We start from the raw sequence: 22,018 nt of genomic DNA, 5'->3' as shown, positions 1-22,018 counted from the left end.
CTTAAAATAAAGTTTGGGATTCTCCTCTGCAACAGTTCCCACGACTTGCCCAAGCTTCTGACGCAATCTAGGTTGGCTCTATTAATGAAATCCGAACGTACTGCTGTAATTACTGTCATTTCTTCTAGTCTTAGGTCTCAGTTCATTCTCAAGGAAGGAAAACATATTTCATGGACCTTTGAAAACATTTTGCCTTTAAATCTTGAGCAGTAAGGGTGCCTGGGTGGTTCATTCAGTTAAGCGTCTACCTTAGGCTTAGGTCATGATCCCAGGGACCTGGGATAGAGCCCAGCTCAGCAGGGCATCTGCTTCTCCCACTCCCTCTACCCCTACCCTCCACCCCTGCTTGTCTCTGTCTCTCACACACTCTATTACAAATAAATAAAATCTTCTTAAAAAAAACCTTGAGGACTAGCCTTTGAAATATATGGATATTTAAATTCATTACTAAAATACAGCTATTTATAATCTAATTACATGGGAAACCCACAAAGTAAATAAACTAAACAAATGAGATATGGAGAGAACTCAAGTCAGGCAGGTCTCTCTGTTCTGTCCTTGCTTATTCTATGTAACAAAAAGATACTCCTAGGGTGCAAATTTTCTTCCCTGTGAATGTTGGTAATAGAATGAACTATCTTCCTTGTTACTGAGATACCTGAAATGGTTTACTGGTAATGGGTTAGTCTTTGAAAGAATATGCAATATAAATTTAAAGTGTATCTTAACCACAAAATGTATATTCAAAAGTGCCTTTTTCATCTTTCATTTTGCTTGCTTTTCTATATTCCTTCTTGCAAAGGGTCTATTTCCTTTATAGTTTTAGGAGAATTCCTTTAAGTACTTCAGTTTTATCATCAAAACAACTTTTCTTTTATTAAAATTAACTTTTGTTTATTTTGATTTGGAATCACTTCGGTCTCTTTCCATAACTTTCCAATTCTAGGCATAGTAGGGTTTCAATAAATTATACATATCCAAATGTTTTCCACACAATAGAGATAACTTTCAGAAAGTATTTAATGCATAAGTTTTTTTTTTAATTTTTAACAGTTATTAACTTAAAAAAAAATCTGGGTTTTCCTAGACTTCTCTTTCTTCACTTTCCTTTGAAATCTCAAAGAAAGTTAGTTATGCTGCAAATGCTTTCTCAGAGTAGGCACATAGAGTCTCAAGATAAATGAAACTTTACATGAATGTTCACTCTCTTTTCAAAATGATTATTTTTCAAAATCTGAGAATGCCAAACCAAGGCTACATTTTTTGTTAAAGCACCAGTAAATCTTTCTTTCATACTCACTTTGTAACAAGTTAACTTATTATAAAACTTATTCTTAATAGTAAAAATGCCAGAATTAATGTGCTAAACAAAAATTTCTAGAGTTCTACAGAATATTAAGTGAAGAATCCAGAAATCTTACTGGGCATTTTCTTTTCTTTTCTTTTCTTTTTTTTTTTTTTTTTTTTTTTGAGAGAGAGAGAGAGAGAATATGGGGAAGGGACAGAGGGAGAGAGAAAATCTTAAGCAGGCTCCATGTCAGCAGCACAACTCTGAGATCATGACCTGAGCTGAAATCAAGAGTTGGATGCTTAACCACCTGAGCCATCCAGAAACCCCTTTTTTATGTTATTGTAATTCATTTTAGGACAGTTGCTGAACTTATAAAGTCATTTCAAATTTTATTTATAAAAAACAAATTTAGGTTGCTCATAGTTAAAAGAACCAAAGTAGTTAAGGAGGCAGTTATGAAACCCTTGAGCAAAGAGGAACTCAAAATCCAAGCTTGAAGCCTATTATGTTGGCATAGGAATTCCAGAATTTTTAATGGCCAACCTAAGGAGATGATTTAGTCCAGTATTACCATTTAACAGTGCTCTTCATTTCAGCATAGATTATGCACAGTAAATTGAATTATAACTAAAAAACAATTAAGACTTTATTATGTAATTAGTAAATTACATAGCCAGCAACATAACACGTTGGGTTTTGTTATCTCCAAGTACTCACTTAAATGCAGCAAACTAAGAAAAGCACCTATTATTAGAAATAATTTTGTCATACTCTATTCAAGTGATTGCAAATACCTGTGCTTGTGAAAGGAAGTTGACTTACTACTGTTCTTTTATCTAAAGCGCAGCCTCTTCTCTCTTAGAATTTTATTGCCATAACTTCAACAGGGGAAAAAAACCAAAATTACCTATTTTCTATCAGGAAGATTAAAGGCAACTTCTCCAAAACACCATCATTTTTAGCGGGGGTCATCCAATATTTGACTTATTTCTAACCATTCTATGTAACAGATAAACTTAGTTTCCCCAAGATATATTTTTTTAATCAACCTTAGAAGGCCATAAGAAAGTTATACTGCTAAAAATGGATCCTTTGATAGTACCTTACTGGATTTTATTTCTTAATGGACACAATAGGTGACTGGTGTCATTGCTTTGAATTACTCACTTTAAAACTATTGCTACTCTCTGAAATGACACCAAAACGTATGTCCTGTGTCCAAGTAAGGAAAATCTGACCCTGACTGAAGGTACTACCCAGGCTCACTTGAGAGCAAAGTTAGAATCATCATCGGTGATTCAGGTACATACTGTAGATTGTTTTTATTGGGGTGTGACAACCCCCCAGTCACATACTTGTTGACAAAGCATCTGGACCTGCCTTTCATCAGCAAGAAAGAACACCTGCCCCAAAATTAGACTCCACTATTCAGTGTCTTAAGAAACTTCTTCATTTTTCATGCAGGGCTAGCTAAAAACTATGTATTCCCTTTACTCTTCTTTTCTAAGCAATATCCCTCAAAACATTATTCTGGGGGCGCCTGGGTGGCTCAGTGGGTTAAAGCCTCTGCCTTCAGCTCAGGTCATGATCCCAGGGTCCTGGGATGGAGCCCTGCATTGGGTTCTCTGCTCAGCAGGGAGCCTGCTTTCCTTCTCTCTCTGCCTGCCTCTCTGCCTACTTGTGATCTCTGTCTGTCAAATAAATAAATAAAATCTTTAAAAAACAACAACAACATTATTCTGACTAGATGATGTCCTCAAAATAGTTTAGAGGTGAAAAATGTTTGTAGGGGAGCCTGAGTGGCTCAGTCAATTGAGCATCCGACTCTTGGTTTTGGCTCAGGTCCTGGTCTCCAGGTCTTAAGACTGAGTCCCACCGCAACAGTTTCTTTTCTGCGCTCAGTAGGGAGTCTGCTTGGAAATTCTCTCCCTCTGCCCCTCCCCGCTCCCAACATAAATAAATAAACCTTTAAAAAAAAATGTTGTAAATACTACATTAAAACTCTTCTTGGATAGTAAAACTAGCACATTCTAAACGTGCTAAAGAATACACCTGTAAAAAAAATTGTGTTTAGTTTTTTATTTATCCTAGCATGGAACTCTTTATTCACATAGCATCTATTATTATCCTATAAAATGAGGGTTCTATTGATTGTACTTTGGAAAACACAAATCTAACTTTTCTAAACATCCCCCATGGTTCCAGCCAGGTTGTGAAATAGAATGTGAGCAGTGTGAATTCATAGTAAATTTAACTTCAGCATTATAATATTGACATATTAGATGATATTATAAACAGAAGGTTGTTGAGGACACGGTCTACTATATTGTTCTTTAAGCCATGGAAATAATTCTCTTTCCGGTCACAGTATTCCAGTAAACCCTCTCCTATGCGATCTTTTTAAAAAAAAATCATGAATACCTTTTAATGGATCATGTTTTCCTCCTTTCATTGACTCTAGAACACTCACAGCTAAAATTCAGACTAACTTTAACAACTGCACAAGATTAAATATTATGCATATTTATATTCTTAAATATGACTTATCCTGTTTTTCTGCCCTGGTTTTCCACTGTTCCTGATTCTTTCATATTTCCTTTCCAATGTCATTGAACTTTGTAACTTGTCTCAATTGTTTCTAGGCCTCCTAAGGCAAGGCTGAAACAAGGTAGAGAAAAAGTAAGTGAATCCCACTAGTTAAAAGCTTGAAAGACAAAGAACATACTACAGAGGATGTAAGACTTTGTGATCAGCATAATAATAAGGATAATGCAAAATTCTTGAGTCAGAATTAAGAGATTTGCGGTCTATTTATTCTTTATGACACTGAATAGGTCTCATTAATCTGAAACCTCAAAAGTAATAGCCACCCCAGAGGCATGTAATGTGTTCCCCTAAGCACCAAAAACTTCATTTTCTAGAAATTTTTAAATCATCTTTAAATATCATGTATTAATTCAAAACAGCCTTTCCTGCTAAAGAATTAAAGATTTTAGACATATTTACTGTGCTAATATGCTAATATGATTCACTTGCCTGCACTAAATATTAAGTAAATGAGAGCTAGTTTTAGAAGTTAGTCTCTGCAATTGCAGGGTCATAGGGCAGTTCTATTTTTAATTTCTTGAGGAATCTCCACACTGTTCTCCAAAGAGGCTGCACCAACTTGCATTCCCACCAACAGTGTAAGAGGGTTCCCCTTTCTCCACATCCCCTCCAACACATGTTGTTTCCTGTCTTGCTAATTTTGGCCATTCTAACTGGTGTAAGGTGATATCTCAATGTGGTTTTAATTTGAATCTCCCTGATGGCTAGTGATGATGAACATTTTTTCATGTGTCTGATAGCCATTTGTATGTCTTCATTGGAGAAGTGTCTGTTCATATCTTCTGCCCATTTTTTGATATGATTATCTGTTTTGTGTGTGTATTTACCCCCAAAGATACAGATGTAGTGAAAAGAAGGGCCATCTGTACCCCAATGTTTATAGCAGCAATGGCCACGGTTGCCAAACTGTGGAAAGAACCAAGATGCCCTTCAACGGACGAATGGATAAGGAAGATGTGGTCCATATACATTATGGAGTATTATGCCTCCATTAGAAAGCATGAATCCCCAACTTTTGTAGCAACATGGATAGGACTGGAAGAGATTATGCTGAGTGAAATAAGTCAAGTAGAGAGAGTCAATTATCATATGGTTTCACTTATTTGTGGAGCATAACAAATAGTATGGAGGACATGAGGAGTTAGGAGAAGGCATTTGGGGGAAATTGGAAGGGGAGGTGAACAATGAGAGACTATGGACTCTGAAAAACAATCTGAAGGGTTTGAAGAGGTCGGTGGGTGGGAGGTTGGGGGAACCAGGTGGTGGGTATTAGAGAGAGCACGGACTGCATGGAGCACTGGGTGTGGTACAAAAACAATGAATACTGTCATGCTGAAAATTTTTAAAAAATGATTAAAAAATTAAAAAAAAACACTAAAAAAAATAAAAATAAATAAAATAAAAAAAAAAAAAAGAAGTTAGTCTCTGGGTTGCACATTACTTTAGTAATTTTCTCCTAGGGTGAAAAGAGCTAAACACATAAACTGCTTTTTGAAGTAATAAAAACCATGTCACATACATTATCTTTTAACCTCTCCATTTGGATCATTCTCTAGAATTTACTGCCAGATGATTTTAAAAAATTAAATATGAACTTTTTAATGTCTTTTTGATTTTCCTTTTTTCCTCATTCCCTTATCTACCCTACTGTCAGTATGTCAATTCTCTCTGAAAAGCTGGATGCTATTTCCAAAAATCATCTTCACTTTTCTGGATAATAAAAGGTCAAACATCTAGTCTTGTTCCTCTTTGGGGTTACCCTGATGCAATCCTTTCTAAATAGCACTCATATATACAGAATTAACTATAAAGCTCTACTATGCTTTCTGTTACTCTTAGGGTAATGTTACTTCCTCTAGGCTAGTAATTTTGCATGTGCATTAAGAACACTGTTATTTCCCACTGTAGTCTAAACACATTCCATGTAATTGTTGTTTTAATTGTCTTTGTTCTTCAATTAGATTAGAAAATTCCATGAAGACAGGAAATGTGCCGTCCTGTTTCACCAGCATGTAGACCAGTGCCTGATATGCACTCAGTATATGCTTTTGAACATATGAAGTCAACTCACTTAGATTGTGGCTATAAGATTATCCACGGCAAGGATTTAAAATATAAACTACAATTGAGCAAAATGCAAATATAATTACAGAGGGAAACTCTCTGAAGTAAGTAAGTTGAAATCTGTTTTGGAAGATTTTAAAAAGGTATTTCAAAATATAATTTGCTCACATATAAGAAAGAAAATAAATATATTTAATATATATTTAACTTAGTCAAATCACTTGATATCTATCAAAACCTACGGAGTCTCCTATACTACAGTAAAGCAGTATAATCTCACTCTGTGCGGCTGTAGCTGGGAGGCTACTGGAGAATGTTGGCCCCATTGGAGGAGCGCAGTGGGGTGGTCCATGCAGGATGCCATGGGGCCAGTGCTACCAGACCTTGGAGACCAGACCTTGGAGAAGGTAGTCACTGAACTTCAGGTGCCTCCAGGCACTTGCACCCAAGACATCCAGTGTGGCCTGCAGAGCCAGCATGTGGTGTTGGCCCTGGGGGGTTGTGAGATTATTAAGGGTGAGCTCTTTGATTCTACAGCAGCTGATGAGGGAACATGACCTTGTCACAAATGGCAAGGTCTCATCCTTTTCATGGCTGGTCCATATTGTTCTTACAAAGACAAAAAGAGATCCAACAAATTGTTGGACTTCTCTTCTAGAATCTGAATATGCAACCTTGGGTATAAGACCAAATACAGAGAAAACTTACATTAGAGAGATTCCGGAAAGAAAATCCTGGTTTTGACTTCAGTGGAGCAGAAATCTCGGGAAACTACACTAAAGGTGGAACAGATTTCTCAATTCTTGAGAAATAACCACTACTTTTTCTCACTGCATTCTATGGATCCCAGCAGATGTTGCCTACTTAATCAAAGGCACAGATTATGTGGTAGAAGGAAAATGTGGAACAAATGTAACGGGTATGCAGGTTGTTTTCAATTTGGGATTATTATAAATAATGCTGTTGGCAACAACAGCAACAAAAAAAGGAAAATGTGGATGAACCCGCAGTTGACAAATTGCAAAATATCTTTAACTGTAGTTCTAAAAATTGCATTCAAATATGACTTATATAGGAAACATCTTAAATACCGTGGAAACTATTCTACTGATAGAGAGTAACTGGTTTTTTTTGGACTTGTGTTTTTGCTCAGCATGAAGTTTCATATGCTGCATTTTACTAATTTCATATTTAACTTGTATTTTTAATACAAAAAAATTAGGGTATAGATCATGTGAAATGACTGGGTACCTTCAGGGACAATTAAATTTTTCTTTCAGTAAGTATACTGCAGGAGTAATGTTTAATACACTTTTCTAAATAGGAAAAAAAAAAAAGCAGTATATAGTAGTTTTCAAAAAGAAGTTTGTTAACTATTCCCACCAGCTATATCTAATTTATGTACTTAGTCACTGACTTAATCAATAAAACATAAATGCAAGGAAGATTTATCTTCTCCTACTAGATTGGAAAAATCCTAGCAATTCTGATTAAATGTAGTAAATTAGATGCATGCATTTCCATTTCCTTTCCCAAACTTGACCAAAATGATAGAAAATGAATTTAAAAATGTATACTACCACATGGATGAAGAGGAAAAATGACCTCAATTTTTGGACAATGGAAAGTTAATGGAGACTTGGCAGCTGGCTTAGCGAAAGGGATACTGAAAGTTGAGGACTGTCAGCAGAGAGCTATGTCAACGCAAAGCTGGTTCACACTGAAGAAAGGCAGAGCAATTCAGCTCTTGGGGCTACTACGTGTTTTCTAAGGTGGGGCTGGGAATAGTGAGACAAACAGCAGTATGGGCTGTAAACTCTTCCCTACACACAAAACCAGAAAGCCCTCTCTCCCCAATACATACAAGAACAGAAGGATTTATCCTAAAAAGAAACTGGACTAGAGAGCTTGTGAACTTAGAAACACCAGGCATAGCAGAAGGCAAGAATAAAACACCCTAAAAAGAAAAAGACGAAGTTAAAATCTACGGTTTGAATAGTGGATAAGACATTCTCCTCATTACCTTTCTTAAGTCCTAAATGCCGTTTCCCAGGCATATCACTCACAAGAAACTGAGGGATTGTTGCCCCGAGAAACTTGTCCTCAAAGAAGACTTCTTGATACCAAGAGTTGACAATTCTTCAAAAATGAGAAAAGGGAGAAGAAAAAAGAGTGGAAGAGGAAGAAGGAGGAGGAGAGATGAAGGAAGAAGGAAGAAAGGAAAGAAGTTTCACTCCTGCTACGTAAATAGAGCTTCCAATCAGTGCTGACCCTCAAATATAAATGAACTCTTCAGTAAAAATCTCTATTACAAAAAAAAAAAGAAAGAAAGAAAGAAAGAAAGAAAGAAAGAAAGAAAAAGTGGGGAGAAAACAGAGACAAGGCATAAAGAAGAACAATACCTCAGGAAAAAAAAACCCAGAATTAATAGTTTCAGAAAGATACCAGAGAGAAGAAAATGCTCTTTAGAAAAAGGAAAACATCAACCAAAGAACACAGGAAAACTCTTCAAAATTAAAAATTAAGTTAAATAACCTGAAATTAAAATTTTGGATTAAGTTTAGAGGACATAGCTGGGTAAGTTTCCCAGTAAGTAAAGGAAAAGGCAAACTAAAAAGAAAATGTTGAAAGAAAGAAGAAAAGGAAAAAAAGAGAAAAGAAAAGAAAGAAAGTCAATAATTCAGGTGATCTAAAGAAGGATTCTAGAAAGAATGAACAAAGAAAATAGTGTGGACTTTAACAGAACCCACTGAGTACCCAGACAATGAACTCAAACATATTCTCCCTCCCTAAGACACATTCTTTTTTTTTTTTTTTAATTTGAGTATAGTTGCCATACAAGGTCACATTAGCTCCAAGTGAACAACATGGTGATTCAACTATACGTTATGCTATACTCAGCACAAGTGCAGCTACCATCTGTTATACAACACTGTTACAGTATTGACTCCATTCCCTATGATATGCCTTTTATTCCATGACTTACTCACTCCATAACTGCAAGCATGTGTCTCCCACTCCCCCTCAACATTCATCCCACTACATACTCCACTCTGGCAAAAAATACAAGTTTGTTCTCTGTATTTATGGGTCTGGTCTGTTTTTTCATTTGTTTTGTTTCTTAGATTCCACATATGAGTGAAATCATATGTTTGTCTTCCTCTGTCTGACTTATCTCAATAAGCATAACATCATCAAGGTCCATCCATGTTGTCACAAATGGCAAGGTCTCATCCTTTTTATGGCTGTGTAATATTCATGTGTGTGTGTCTATGACATCTCCTTCAACCATTCTAAGACACATTCTAATGCCATTTCAGAGCACCAGAGAAAATGAAAGAAGAAAGGAATATAAAGAGAAAAGAAAATCAGAAAGGACATGGAATCAGAGCCGCAGTTGAACTTCTTGATGACAGTGGGGAAAAATCTTTTTTTTTTTAAATTTTTAAGAGGAAATAATTAGCGACCTATAATTCTACATCTGGACAAACCATAAAGTAAATGTGAGATGAGATTAAAAACTATTTAAGAGGGATGTGTGGGTGGCTTAGTCAGTTAAGTGTCTGCCTTTGGCTCTTTTGACATGATCCCAGGGTCCTGGGATCAAGTCCCACAACAGCCTCCCTGCTCAGCGGGAGTCTGCTTCTCCTGCCTGCTGCTCCCCCTGCTTGTGTTCTGTATCTCCCTCTTTCTGACAAATAATAAAATCTTTAAAAAAAAAAAAAAAGAGAGAGAAAGAGAGAGAGAGAACTATTTAAGAGGGGGGCCTGTGTGGCTCAGTCAGTTGTGTCTGCCTTTGGCTTGGGTTGTGACCTCAGGGTCCTGGGATCGAGTCCCACATAGGGCTCACTGCTTGGCAGGGAGCCTGCTTCTCCCTCTCACTCTGCTTGTGTTCTCTCACTCTTTCTCTCAAATAAATAAATAAGATCTTTAAAAATAAAAACTATTTAAGAAGTAAAAGTTGTCAAATTTATTTCCTTACATTGCATTTTCTCAGAAAGCTAAGAAAGGATGTGCTACACCAAAATGAAGGAATAAACCAAGAACTGTGAGGATGACACAGGATCCAACACAGGAAAAGGAAAAAGGAATTCCTAGGATAAAGATGAAGGGAAATCCCATGATGGCAGCTGTGTAGCTGGAAACCTCAATAATAGATTCCCTGATGTGTATGACTATATTGATAGTAATTTTATAGTTCTTTAAAAGAGTATGGGAAGAACTAATGATTTGTACATAGAAAATTAAACAAATTCAAAAGGAGGAGAGACAATTATTCTTTTTTTTAAGTAATCTCTACTTTCAATGTGAGTTTCAAACTCATGACTAGGAGATCAGGATTTGGATGCTCTACTGACTGGGCAGGCCATCAGCCAAGCACCCCAGAAGGAGGGCAGACAATTAGTAACAAAAAAATTAACAAATTCTGAAAGACCATACAGTACTGAAATATAGTATATACTACTTGGCTCAGCTGTGAACATAATTTACCTAATCATAAAAAAGGTAAACACTAAGTATGATTTAATTAAATAAAATATTAAAATTCTACTGAGACCATGGAGTAAAGAGAAGGACAAAGACTGGGGGAAAGGGTGTTATGAGTGCTAAGTCCTCAACCTGCATTGTACAGGGTAATAGGTAATATCTAAAATTGCCTAATCAAAAGGAAAAAAGAATAAGCAAACAATTTAAACACATGTAGGTACATACCAGGAGAGCTGCTTAAAGAGTTCAAAGTATGTGGGGGACTGTATTTAGGGATGACTGCTACTCTCCCTATCAACTTTATCATCCCATTTGACATTAGAATTATGTACATGAATTACTCTACTAAAAATAAAAAGTAGAAAGAAAAAAAGCAAATCATCTACACTTTCTTAAATGAGTTTGTCTCCTCGTTCATGCCAAGGCAGTAGATCTTGCGGTGGGAGACCGCTGTGACATCAGACCTGCCCATGCTCACACTCTGCAAGTTTTCCTTTAATACTTAGGTTCTAAGGAAAATATGCTGTCTCCTATGAAGGCTGAATAACAAAAGAAAATCTTCCCGACAGAGTAAAGCACTATGAAATTAACTTTTAAAAACCAAACTTAGGGGGTGCCTGGGTGGCCCAGTTGGTTGAGCAATTGCCTTCAGCTCAGGTCATGATTCTGGAAGTCCTGAGATCAAGTCCCGCATCAGGCTCCCTGCTCAGCAGGGGGTTTGCTTCTCCCTCTGCCCCTCCCCCGCTCATGCTCTATCTCATTCTCTCTCTCTCTCTCAAATTAAAAAAAAAAATCTTAAAAAAAAAAATCACCAAACTTAGGGTTTAAAGTTAAAAGTAGAAACACAAGAACTCTTGTTCTTTACAAGAACTTTTGCATATATATAACCACTTTCACCTTCTTACTTTTTTTCCAAGTAGTTTACCTAATTATGGACACCAGAGTTAATTCCCTTTACTCCAAGTTTGACTTTTAAAAATCAGAAAAAAATTGGTAAATTATAATAAGAATTTTTCTCAACTCTAGAAACCACAAAGCAGGGCCACTACATGAGATTGTGCACTTTGTTTTTTGCTGAGGGGAGGTGACAGTGCCACTCACCAACCAAAGACACCCATGTTTTTAAGACCAGAAAGGGCACTGTTTCCCATTAGCCTACCCAGAGAGGCCCCTTTTTGCAAATGAACCAATCAGAGAATGCACCTTTTATCTAATTCACTAAAGATGTAGGACACCCTAGCTGAACCTCTGATTAACTGTCTTCCTTTAAAAAGGGTTTCTTTTAATCATCTGATTAATTTGGACTTGGACAAAACTAGAAGAGCTTGAGCCGTGGTCAAAACTATATGATCACATCTACATGTACAGATTGATGCCACTATGACAAATGTCTGGTTACCTACCAGGAATGTGTTTCCACAATGCCCACACACGACCCTTGTACCTTCTGGCTGGACTGGCAATGCAGGTTGAGCTGGCTGTTCTTCAGAAATAAGCATTACTGGGCTAAGGTTAATTATGCGTCTACTGTGGAGAGAGAAAGAAAACAATTTCATTATCCCACAAATGGACAGAGGGCAAAACCTGTAATATACGGTATGGCACTGAAAATAGATTACACTTGTTTTATAAATTGTCAGGCTTCGAAGCCAAATTCACAGAAAGTGGCAATAATTTCAAAAGCAAAAAAAGAAAGCTGTTTCATATTTGTGATGGAAACCATATATTATGGTGTTGTTTCTAACCAATGGCCTTGGGAACCATTTAACTGCCATTTCCAAGTTCCTACAAGTTCCAATCAGAAAATTGTTTTTATCATTCCCTATCTAGGAAGACAAGTTGAGTTTGGTAGAAGACTACACAAGTTAAAACATTCTACATCAACAAATACGCGTGTGCCATGAAGGTGCCAAAGTGCTGAGTCACAGCCAAATTTCTCTGGGTAGGCTGGTGTTCTTTGATGTCTATTTAACCAGAGACCGACAAAAAGGAAAATGGGAGGTTTCTTTCCTATCTATTCCATCAGATGGGGTTGCAAATGACTCATATCATGGTCAAAAAGCCAGAAATCACAGAAAAAACACAGTGAATGTCTTGATATACTCCTATCTGGGCACATCTATAATGGCATTTGATAATGGCCAATAGCTCCCAAATTTCTTGCATAGGTTATGCTCATCAAACACAAGTATAGCACACAGTGAGGTACACAATGATGATTAACACACTTCCAGGTTAAGATGAATTAAATCAAAGGTAAACTTTTGTTTACTTTACAAAACTTTCGTTTTGTTACTTTTGGGGTTTTTAAATTTCTTTTTCTTTTAAACATATTTATTTGAATCGATCTTAATCACATCATATATATATATATATATATGTATATATATACATATATATATATGACAGTTGGGTGTCCCCTCCCTTCACCGATAAAACAGATACCTAAAGTGGCTCGCAAACAGTGTTCTTAGAAACACCTTTACTGCAACTGTTTAAACACCTGCCTGCCTGCGTTCCAGACTGGGTTTACTCTATCTACTCAGATAACACTGGTCTGCAGGCTGCAACCAGCGATCTCAAAATACCCTTATTACAAGCGTTCTTAATAACATCACTGTATACATAACAATGGGGATAAGTGGGGATAAGTGGTTACTTATAAGTTTAAGGAGTCACTAGTCTATTACAGTGCATTAAGTACTTATTTAACATCAAGAAAACTTTCACTGCTCATTCAAGAATATTATATCTTACAAATATTTGTGACCATTAATTTTAAACTAAACACATCATTCTTTTAACAAAGAAAAAATAATAATCTCGGTCCTGTAATTACTTTGAGGACAAAGACGATTTAGAACAAAGCCTGGCACATATGAGCCTTTAATAAGTACTTGTTGGATGAACAAATGAATGAATGAATGAATCTTTATCTCTTACCAGTTAGGTCTCGGACATCCTATTCGCCGAGATGTGTCCTTACAAATGAGGAGACAATTACAAGGGCATCTAACATATTTCTTCCCTGTTGGGGGGTTTTTGATTGGCTAGATAAGGGAAGAAAATGTAAACACAGCAAATTAACCGAAGGACAGATTGCCAAAGCTTGTTTGTATATAAAAAGGAAATGATTCCTTAAAAACTTAGGCCCCCCATAGTGCTACCAAAGTACAGGTTAAGGAAAAGTGCATCATAAGTGATTTTAAATAGCTCAAATGTTGGCAAGCACTCTGAAAATCTGGGGCTGTACAGATGTAATTGTGAAGGACATATTTCAAAATTAGCTGGCAGTGCCCTTTTAATATGAGAAGAAAAATTAAGTTCACAACAAGAATTGCTTTCCCTTTAAAGTTTTAAGACCAAAGTCAACTATCTGTGCTACCAGGTGCAAACATTCACTGAAGTTCCTTGCATATATTTGGGAGGTGCAAACTCATTAGGAATATTGGGTAAAAAGGAGTATATAACAAATTTGAACTTTCCTTCACTGCTAGAATATAAGAAAAGATTAATCTTATTACATCTTTTAACTTAAAAAAGGAACAACTTGCAATAACTCTTAATGTTACCATTTTTTAAAACTTTACAGTAAACTTAAAAAAGCAAGAATAGGGGCGCCTGGGTGGCTCAGTGGGTTAAAGCCTCTGCCTTCCGCTCAGGTCATGATCTCAGGGTCCTGGGATCCAGCCCCCTGGATCGCGCTCTCTGCTCAGCAGGGAGCCTGCTTCCTCCTCTTTCTCTGCCTGCCTCTCTGCCTACTTGTGATCTCTGTCTGTCAAATAAATAAATAAAATTAAAAAAAAAAAAAAAGGAAGAATAAATACCAAAGAAAACCCTCCTTTAAATGAGGAATTAGCAGGGTGCCTGGGTGCCTCAGTCGATTAAGCATCTGCCTTTGGCTCAGGTCATGATCCCAGGATCCTGAGATTGAGCCCCATATCAGGCTCCCTGCTTACAGGGAGCCTGCATCTCCCTCTCCCTGGGCTGCTCCCCCTGCTTGTGCACTCTCTCTCTCTCTTTCTCTCTGTCAAATAAATAAATTAAAAATCTTTAAATAAATAAACAAGAGCTTAGGCTTGTTAAGTAGATAACCTATGAAGCAGTGAGAGGACTAGCTCATCACTCCTGGGCATGCCTGCCTAACTGTATAGCTTGAATCCAATCATCCGGGAATATCAGACAAACCCAAACTGGAGGAACATTCTATAAAACACCTTGCCTGTACTCTTGGAAAATGTCAAGGCAATCAAAGACAAAGAAAGACTACATTTCAGACAAAGGGATATTAAAGAGACATGATATCAAAATACAACATGGAATTCTGGGTTCACTCCTGGACCATATTGTTTTGTTTTGTTTGTTTTTAATGGAACCATTGAGCAAATATGAGTTAGGTCCAAAGATCAGATAATAGCCATTGTATTAATGTTAATTTCCTGCATTTGATCATTGTACTATGATTATATAAGTGGATGTCCTTTTTTTTTCTTTGTAAGGAAAATTCACACTAAAATGTTTAGGGGTAGAAGAACCCCATGTCTGTAATTGTCTTAAAAGTTTCTTTAAAAAAAAGATAATTTATTCATTTAGAGAGAGAAAGCCAATGTGACACGATATCAATGTATTTGCGGAATGTGAGTACAGGGTTTATGGAATTCTCTGTACATAATATGTACTATTTTTTGGTAACTTTTCTGTGAATCTGTAACACATTACAAAAAAAAATGAGAAATTTAAGTAAACAATCTTATTAGAAATATATAAAAGTTAGCAATAAGTCATCAACAATTTATTAAACTATATAACAGATAAAATCTGAATATCTAAAATTTATAAACATCCAGAATGTGTTACTATCCAATCTAAAATATCAAGAAAACCAGAAATTGGGTTAATTCCTATACATCCAAATTTCCCCATTAAGTAAATGTGTACTTGGCAAATGACAAACTTTTTTATATTATATTGCCAACTTATTTCTAGGCCTCAGTTCCCTCATTTATAAAATAAGGTCAATGAACTAGAAGAACTGGTCTTTATTGTCTGCCCACGCCTTGTCATGTCTGACCTACAGGGAAATGGGGGTGAAAATGGCATTGTCCTTATGCATAAGTTCTAATGTTCTTACTTAGTAAAATGACCTTGTATGTCCCTGGCACTGTGCTGGACACTTTACCCCTGTAATCTCAAGGGCAACTCTATTAGGTAAATGTTATTATTACACTACTCTACAAGAGGAAACCACAGTGTGGAGAAGATAAATCCCAAGGATAGGCAACTACCAAGTGGCCTAGCTAGGTAGGATTCAAGATCCAGTCCATCAGCCTCCAGATCTCAGACTTATAATAATCAATCATGCAGCCAATTAGCTCCGCTCTTCCTCCAGGACTTCTCAACTTTTCCATTAACTTGCTCTAAAAATTGCTTCTCCCTTAACCTTAAATTCTGTATTCTCTAAACCTTGCTAAAATTTGTCTGTCTCTTCTCTTCCCCAACTTCTCTCATTTCTTTCCCAATTCTATCTACTAAAATAAGAAGGACTTTCATTAGCCTTGTTTTTTTGTTTGTTTGTTTGTTTGCTTTGTTATGTTTCTTTTTCTTTCTTTCTTTCTTTTTTTTTTTAATCTCCTCAGAAATACCAGGTTCCTATCAGGGGAACAGACTCACTGATCTCCTGTTTTAGGTGACATGAGGAGAATGAACCACAGTGAAACTGAGCAGGAGACGGTGATAGTGAACAGAAGGGAGTTAGTTGCTCTGTTGGGGCATTTACCTGTTCTTTTCGACCCAGAATTTCTCCAGAGAAGCTGCTAGTTGCCTAACACCTCTTCACTCATAAATTCAAGATCAATTACACTGCAAACATTGGCAAGTTAAAACACTCTTCACACACATTTTCCCTCTCTTCTCTTTCCCTGTAATATAACTGATTCCACACAAGGCAATCTCATTAGCTACTACTCATTTTCTCTAGAATATTGAGAAATACTTACATTTCCTTACTTAACAGGAGTTATAATGATATAAAAATGTCAGCGCAATTTTCTTTATGTCCAGAAGTAGTTTATTTGTACCCACATCCTATTGTTCTGGAATAATGAACTCATCACTTCTGAGTAGCCAGATTGAGGCTGTTGGCTAAATCCACAGCCTGTTCTGTTTACTTCCAAGAGTAAATATAAAGCTTTACAAGTTTTTTTTCTACTCATCAAAGAAAAAAAAATTGTAGGGATGGTGGAATAGAAGAAAAAAATCAACAGTAGCATCAAATCGAAAAAACACCTTTCAGGTATTGGCTGTTTTTGTTTTGTTTTGTTTTTAATTGTCATCTATGTCTCACAACTCTTATTTGCTTGTTAACTCTAAAATGAACACTATGGAGGTTAATGTTAGGTTTGCTAGGGAGTGTTCAACCTAAAAAGAAAATAGCTGGTTTTGCCGGTATCACCTCTATTTACACAGTAAAAGCTCATCTCCAAGTGATGTCCCTTATAAAAAATACATACTTACAATAAAACATATTGCTTCATGACCTAAGGTTTTATTTTATGACTTTTCTATAAAACATATAAAGCCCAATAAACATGTTTCATTTTTCTTAGAGACATAATAAACTCTGGCTGATTTTTTTTTTGAGAATTTTCTAAGAAGGAAAAATATACAAATACCAACAATTGATATTTAATTGCAGATTTTGAGAGACATTGAAATTTTTAAAATAAAGCCTAACCATAAAAGTAGAAATATATTTAATCTAACTAATACCACTTCATTACTTGAAACTAAATATTCTACTTAAAATGTAGTTGTTCTTCTCCAGGTTCAGCTCAAAAAATATGTGCTCTTCAAATTTTTCGAACATATCTCTAAATTACTATCAAGCAAATAGCATAAAATACCAAGCTATTTGTAAACACTTTGGCACAGGTGTCAGTAATAAATGCATAATCTTAAGTCCAGAAAAACCATACAGACATCCTACAGATGTAAAACGAGTTTAAATAATTTTCGACATGGTAAGTACAAAGTCCACATTTGAAGTAAAATTTGGCATATCTTTGTTTTTGTGAAAATCAAAATGGATTTAGTTGTGATGTAGATAGACACTGAGGATAATTTTAAGTACCTGACTAGGATCAGTCTCGTGTTAGAAAATAAAGAGCCAAATGGCATTATATTTAAATTCACCATGAAATTTTCATAATGGTATTAGTTTTAAACACCCAGAGACATCTTTGATGGTAAGAGAGAACTAGAGAGAAGAAAGGATGAGAAAATATGGCCATGTCTATATGCAGGCCACATCTACCTTTAAGTAACATTACTGGAGTATTTCTTAAGAGACAAGACGTCAGATAATAATTTATGCTTTATTAATGGAAATCCTCACTTACCGTAGCTTCATTGCAAACCGTGCACTTAACCACATGCTGGTGAAGCTTGCCATCTAAGTTGATGAGAGATTGGCACACGCGGCAGTTTATTACTGGAATACCACTGGCATCGGGGCTGGCAATGGCTGTATACGGAGGTGGGAGTTCCGCTGAAAAGGTTATCAGTCACTGAATCAGAGCCAGCGTTTACAGAGAATAGAGGCAAAGCAGAAATTGTCACAAATGACCTCATTCTTGTATTTATGTTTTCAGAGCTAGCCAGCTTATCCTAGTTTCAGAGCACAAACACACATGGGACTACATTGTGAAACAGAATAATTCTTCCTCTGATAAAACTAAATCATGTTTGCCTCAGTCTACCCAAATGATCTGGACTCCTTTTACTAACCTATACACAATATACCCACTCTGTTCCTGCATAAACTCGTAGAGCTTGTAATGGGAAAGTGATGATTCATGCCTAAAGAATGTGACACTAATGATCTGATTACCAAGAAAGAGAAATAGTCAGTGAGAGCAAAGTTTCTAAATCACTTACAAATACCCATAAATTGTGCAGCTGCCAGGCTGTGTTTACAAAGGGACCAGTATGTAACTGTTGGCCATGTCAATAACAGGTCAGTTTTGGGGGCAGTTAAGGAGAGACAAAAGTGTACCTAGGAAAACTAAACATATCATCATGGAACAGAGCTAACTGGAATGGAACAATGCTAATTTGAGACATACAACAAAAACAAACTTAACATTTTCTTATCTTAAACTTTTAACGTTAACATTAAAAATCCAGGAAATACACTTAAGCATTTATGCGTAAAAAACATGATGTCTGGGATTTGGTTTAAATACTCTAAGACAACAATAGATGAAACAAGATTAGCAAAATGTTGATAATGAATAAATACGATGACATAGAAAGTCATCTTGTTGTTACTACTTTTGTGTGTGTGGAAATTGCCAGAACAGAGGCATCTGAGTGGCTCAGTCGGTTGGGCATCTGACTTTTGGTTTCGGCTTGGGTTGTGATCTCGTGGTCCTGGGACTGAGCCCCATGTGTGTCAGGGTCTGTGCTCAATAGGGAGTCTGCTTGGGATTCTCTCTCTCCCTGTCCCTTTCCCTCTGCCGCTCCCCACTCCGTGCTCTCTCTCTCTCTCAAATAATTAAATAAACCTTAAAAAAGAAAAGAAAATTGCCAGAATACACACACACATAGTTTTTTGAGTCCTAAGTTTGTCTGATTGGGTAAAGAGTGGAAGCCCAGTCAGAATCATGCTTATCTACCAGAAGTTGTAGAAGTCTGAGAAAGAGAATCCAGATGTACTACTGTGGAATGGGAATTTCTAAAGGGGACACCCTGACCGTATTGTGTAGCTACCTCAATTACAGGCATAGGAGGTCCTTTCGAGGAAAGGTATAGTCTTAGGACTTCTAGACAGAGCCACACCTCAACACGTGATTCATGACTGAAGCCCCACTAAAGAGAACAAGTATTGCAAAGGGCTTCTGTGATACTCTAAAACTCAATCACTATAGCTAATCATGAAAAGACTTATTTTTGAAACTGAGATTTTCTTCTGCACAGAATTAGATTCTGAACTCTGTGTTATTTTTTAAAGCGTAGCATAAACATAGTATGTTTAAAATTCACATATTACCACCTGGCATCCTTGAGATTTGTAGTATAGATTTTGTTTTAGACTAGCAAAAGATTAGCAATAAGTGCTATTCATTTAAATGATTCATAGTAAGGGGTGCCTGGGTGGCTCAGTTGGTTGAGGCTCTGACTCTCAGTTTCAACTCAGGTCATGATCTTGGGGTTGTGGGAGTGAGACCCCAGTCAGGTGCCACGTTCAGCAAGGGGGTGGAGTCTGCTTGAGAGTCTCTTCCTCTGCCCCTCCCCCCCACTTGCACGCACATGCGCTCACTCTAAGATAAATAAATCTTTAACAAATAATAATGAATGATTCATGATAAGCTAAATTTCCACAGCAGTTAGGCCCTGAAAGAGGCCACTTTGAAATGACAATACGCATACATTTCTGGGAGGCTTCTACCAGAACACTGCCAAATACTGAACTTGAAAAGAAGCTATAGATGTCTTAAATTATAAAAATAGCCTTAAATCCTTGAAAGAATTTGAGGTTGATCCAGAGTGATTTGTAATGTATTAATCAAGAAGGAAAAACAGGTTAAAGGAACAATGAGTCAACAGTACATTGGAGCCCTTGCAATTTGCAGATTACTTTATCAGAGCTCAATAAAGAAGGTATTGTTCTGGGAAAAAAAATAAATACCTCACTAGAAATTCTAGACACACTGCCTGGCGTTTAATAATAAATATCGCTTTAATAATTATTAGCATTATTAATAAAAGTAGTTTCATCTCTTGCCTTTTCCTTGAGTTATGAAGTAACATGAAGTAGATTCTCCCATCATACCAGGTCTCCATCTTACATAATATGACAGAAAAGAAATTTAAAGACAAGAGAATTTCACCAAGAAAACAAGTGCATTGAGGATGAGGGGGTGGGGGAGAAGCCACACACTGCAGCATACACAAAAGGCCAGGAAAGCCCATCCACTCCAAGAGGCAAAAGCTTTGCTCAAAAGAATCTAAAAATCCCAATGGGGGGTTACAAAAGCATTTAAAGTGCATCACAGCCGACAAAACCCTGTGAATTTTTTCCTCTAAGATTTGTACTACATAATTTGTAACCTGTCAAAAAAAAAAAAAAGCTTTCGATTTGACAAAAATACGCTTGAATCTTTTGGAGGCTTGAGAAGAAGAGGGAGGGGGAAAGAAAAACAAGTGAGGATCAGAAATTTACGATGGGAGAGGCTGTAAGCTCCATGAGACCAGGGTCGTGTCTGGCTTGTTTAGGACTGACTCCCCAGTACTTGTCTTAGTGCCTGGTCTATGGTAGATGTCCAGTGACTATCCACTGGATGGATGGATGGATGGATGGATGGATGGATGGATGGATGGATGTGAGGGTGGACGGATGGATGGATGGGTGGATGGGTGGATGGATAGGTGGGTGGGTGTATGGATGGATGGGTGGATGGATGGGTGGGTGCGTGGGTGGACGGATGGATGGGTGGGTGGATGGAGGGGTGGGTGGGTGGATGGATGGGTGGGTGCGTGGGTGGATGGATGGATGGGTGGGTGGATGGATAGGTGGGTGGGTGGGTGGATGGATGGGTGGATGGATGGATGGGTGGGTGCGTGGGTGGACGGGTGGATGGGTGGGTGGATGGATGGGTGAATCACTTGAAATTTATCAGACACATCTATTTCTCTTGCAAAAATAACACTAAGTATATTACTGCTGCTCTCACTGAAGAGGAGCTTGGGTCCTAGCATGCGAGCGAGCCTCACTGAAAAAAGGGTCTCTACTATAGAGGAATACCCTCCAGATCATGCAATGATAGAGGTGAGGCAGTCAGGAGACACTGGTCTGGCCCACCAGATAAACGGAATCAATCCAAGAGATCAACAGAATGACAGATGCTGCAGCCTAACTGCTCCATTCAACAGTGCTTCCAGGCCTTTTGTCTCAATTTTCTGTCCATTACTTTAGCCCTAAGCTGATATAGAGATATGTCTTGTACTTTAACCCCCCAAAAAACCTTCACCTGTAACTCCCTCTCCTTTTGTGAGGGACTTTTTTTTTTTTAAAGATTTTATTTATTTATTTGACAGACAGAGATCACAAGTAGGCAGAGAGGCAGGCAGAGAGAGAGGCGGAAGCAGGCTCCCTGCCGAGCAGAGAGCCCGATGCGGGGCTTGATCCCAGGTCCCTGGGATCATGACCTGAGCTGAAGGCAGAGGTTTTAACCCACTGAGCCACCCAGGCGCCCCTCTAGTCCCACTTATTGACAAGACTGTCTTTCCCACTGAATTTCAGTGGTGCCCTTGTTTTCCAATCAATTTCTACAAAAAATAATCTTCCTGGGATTTTGATTGGGATTGCAGTTAAGCATGTGTTCCATTTACTTACCCCCATAATCTCAGCAATATGAGACTTCCAATTCTATAACATGGTATATTACTTGATTGATATATATATCTTTAATTTCTCTTCTTGAATATATATATATATATATATATATTTTTTTTTTTTTTAATTTTATTTATTTATTTGACAGACAGAGATCACAAGTAGGCAGAGAG

At 37.1% G+C, this 22,018-nt stretch overlaps 1 protein-coding gene and 1 pseudogene across 1 annotated transcript in view; one reads left to right on the top strand and one right to left on the bottom strand.

The window, feature by feature from the left end:
• LOC111146677 (phosphatidylinositol-4,5-bisphosphate 4-phosphatase 2) overlaps nt 1–22,018 on the bottom strand; it is a 59,338-nt gene that overhangs the window by 17,379 nt on the left and 19,941 nt on the right. Inside the window, exons 2-4 of the mRNA XM_022502331.1 lie at nt 17,848–17,996; nt 13,394–13,500; nt 11,854–11,977 (exon numbers count right to left, since the gene is read on the bottom strand). Coding sequence (XP_022358039.1) covers nt 11,854–11,977; nt 13,394–13,500; nt 17,848–17,996 — 380 coding nt within the window. The remainder of the gene's footprint in view (nt 1–11,853; nt 11,978–13,393; nt 13,501–17,847; nt 17,997–22,018) is intronic.
• On the top strand, nt 6,276–6,776 carry LOC111146678 (annotated as a pseudogene).

This window comes from Enhydra lutris, unplaced genomic scaffold (assembly GCF_002288905.1).
Source record: "Enhydra lutris kenyoni isolate GAN:26980312 unplaced genomic scaffold, ASM228890v2 scaffoldscaffold14, whole genome shotgun sequence".
Taxonomy (NCBI): Eukaryota; Metazoa; Chordata; class Mammalia; order Carnivora; family Mustelidae; genus Enhydra; species Enhydra lutris.
The sequence above is the reverse complement of the archived record's forward strand: the minus strand, read 5'-3'. Positions and strand labels throughout refer to the sequence as shown.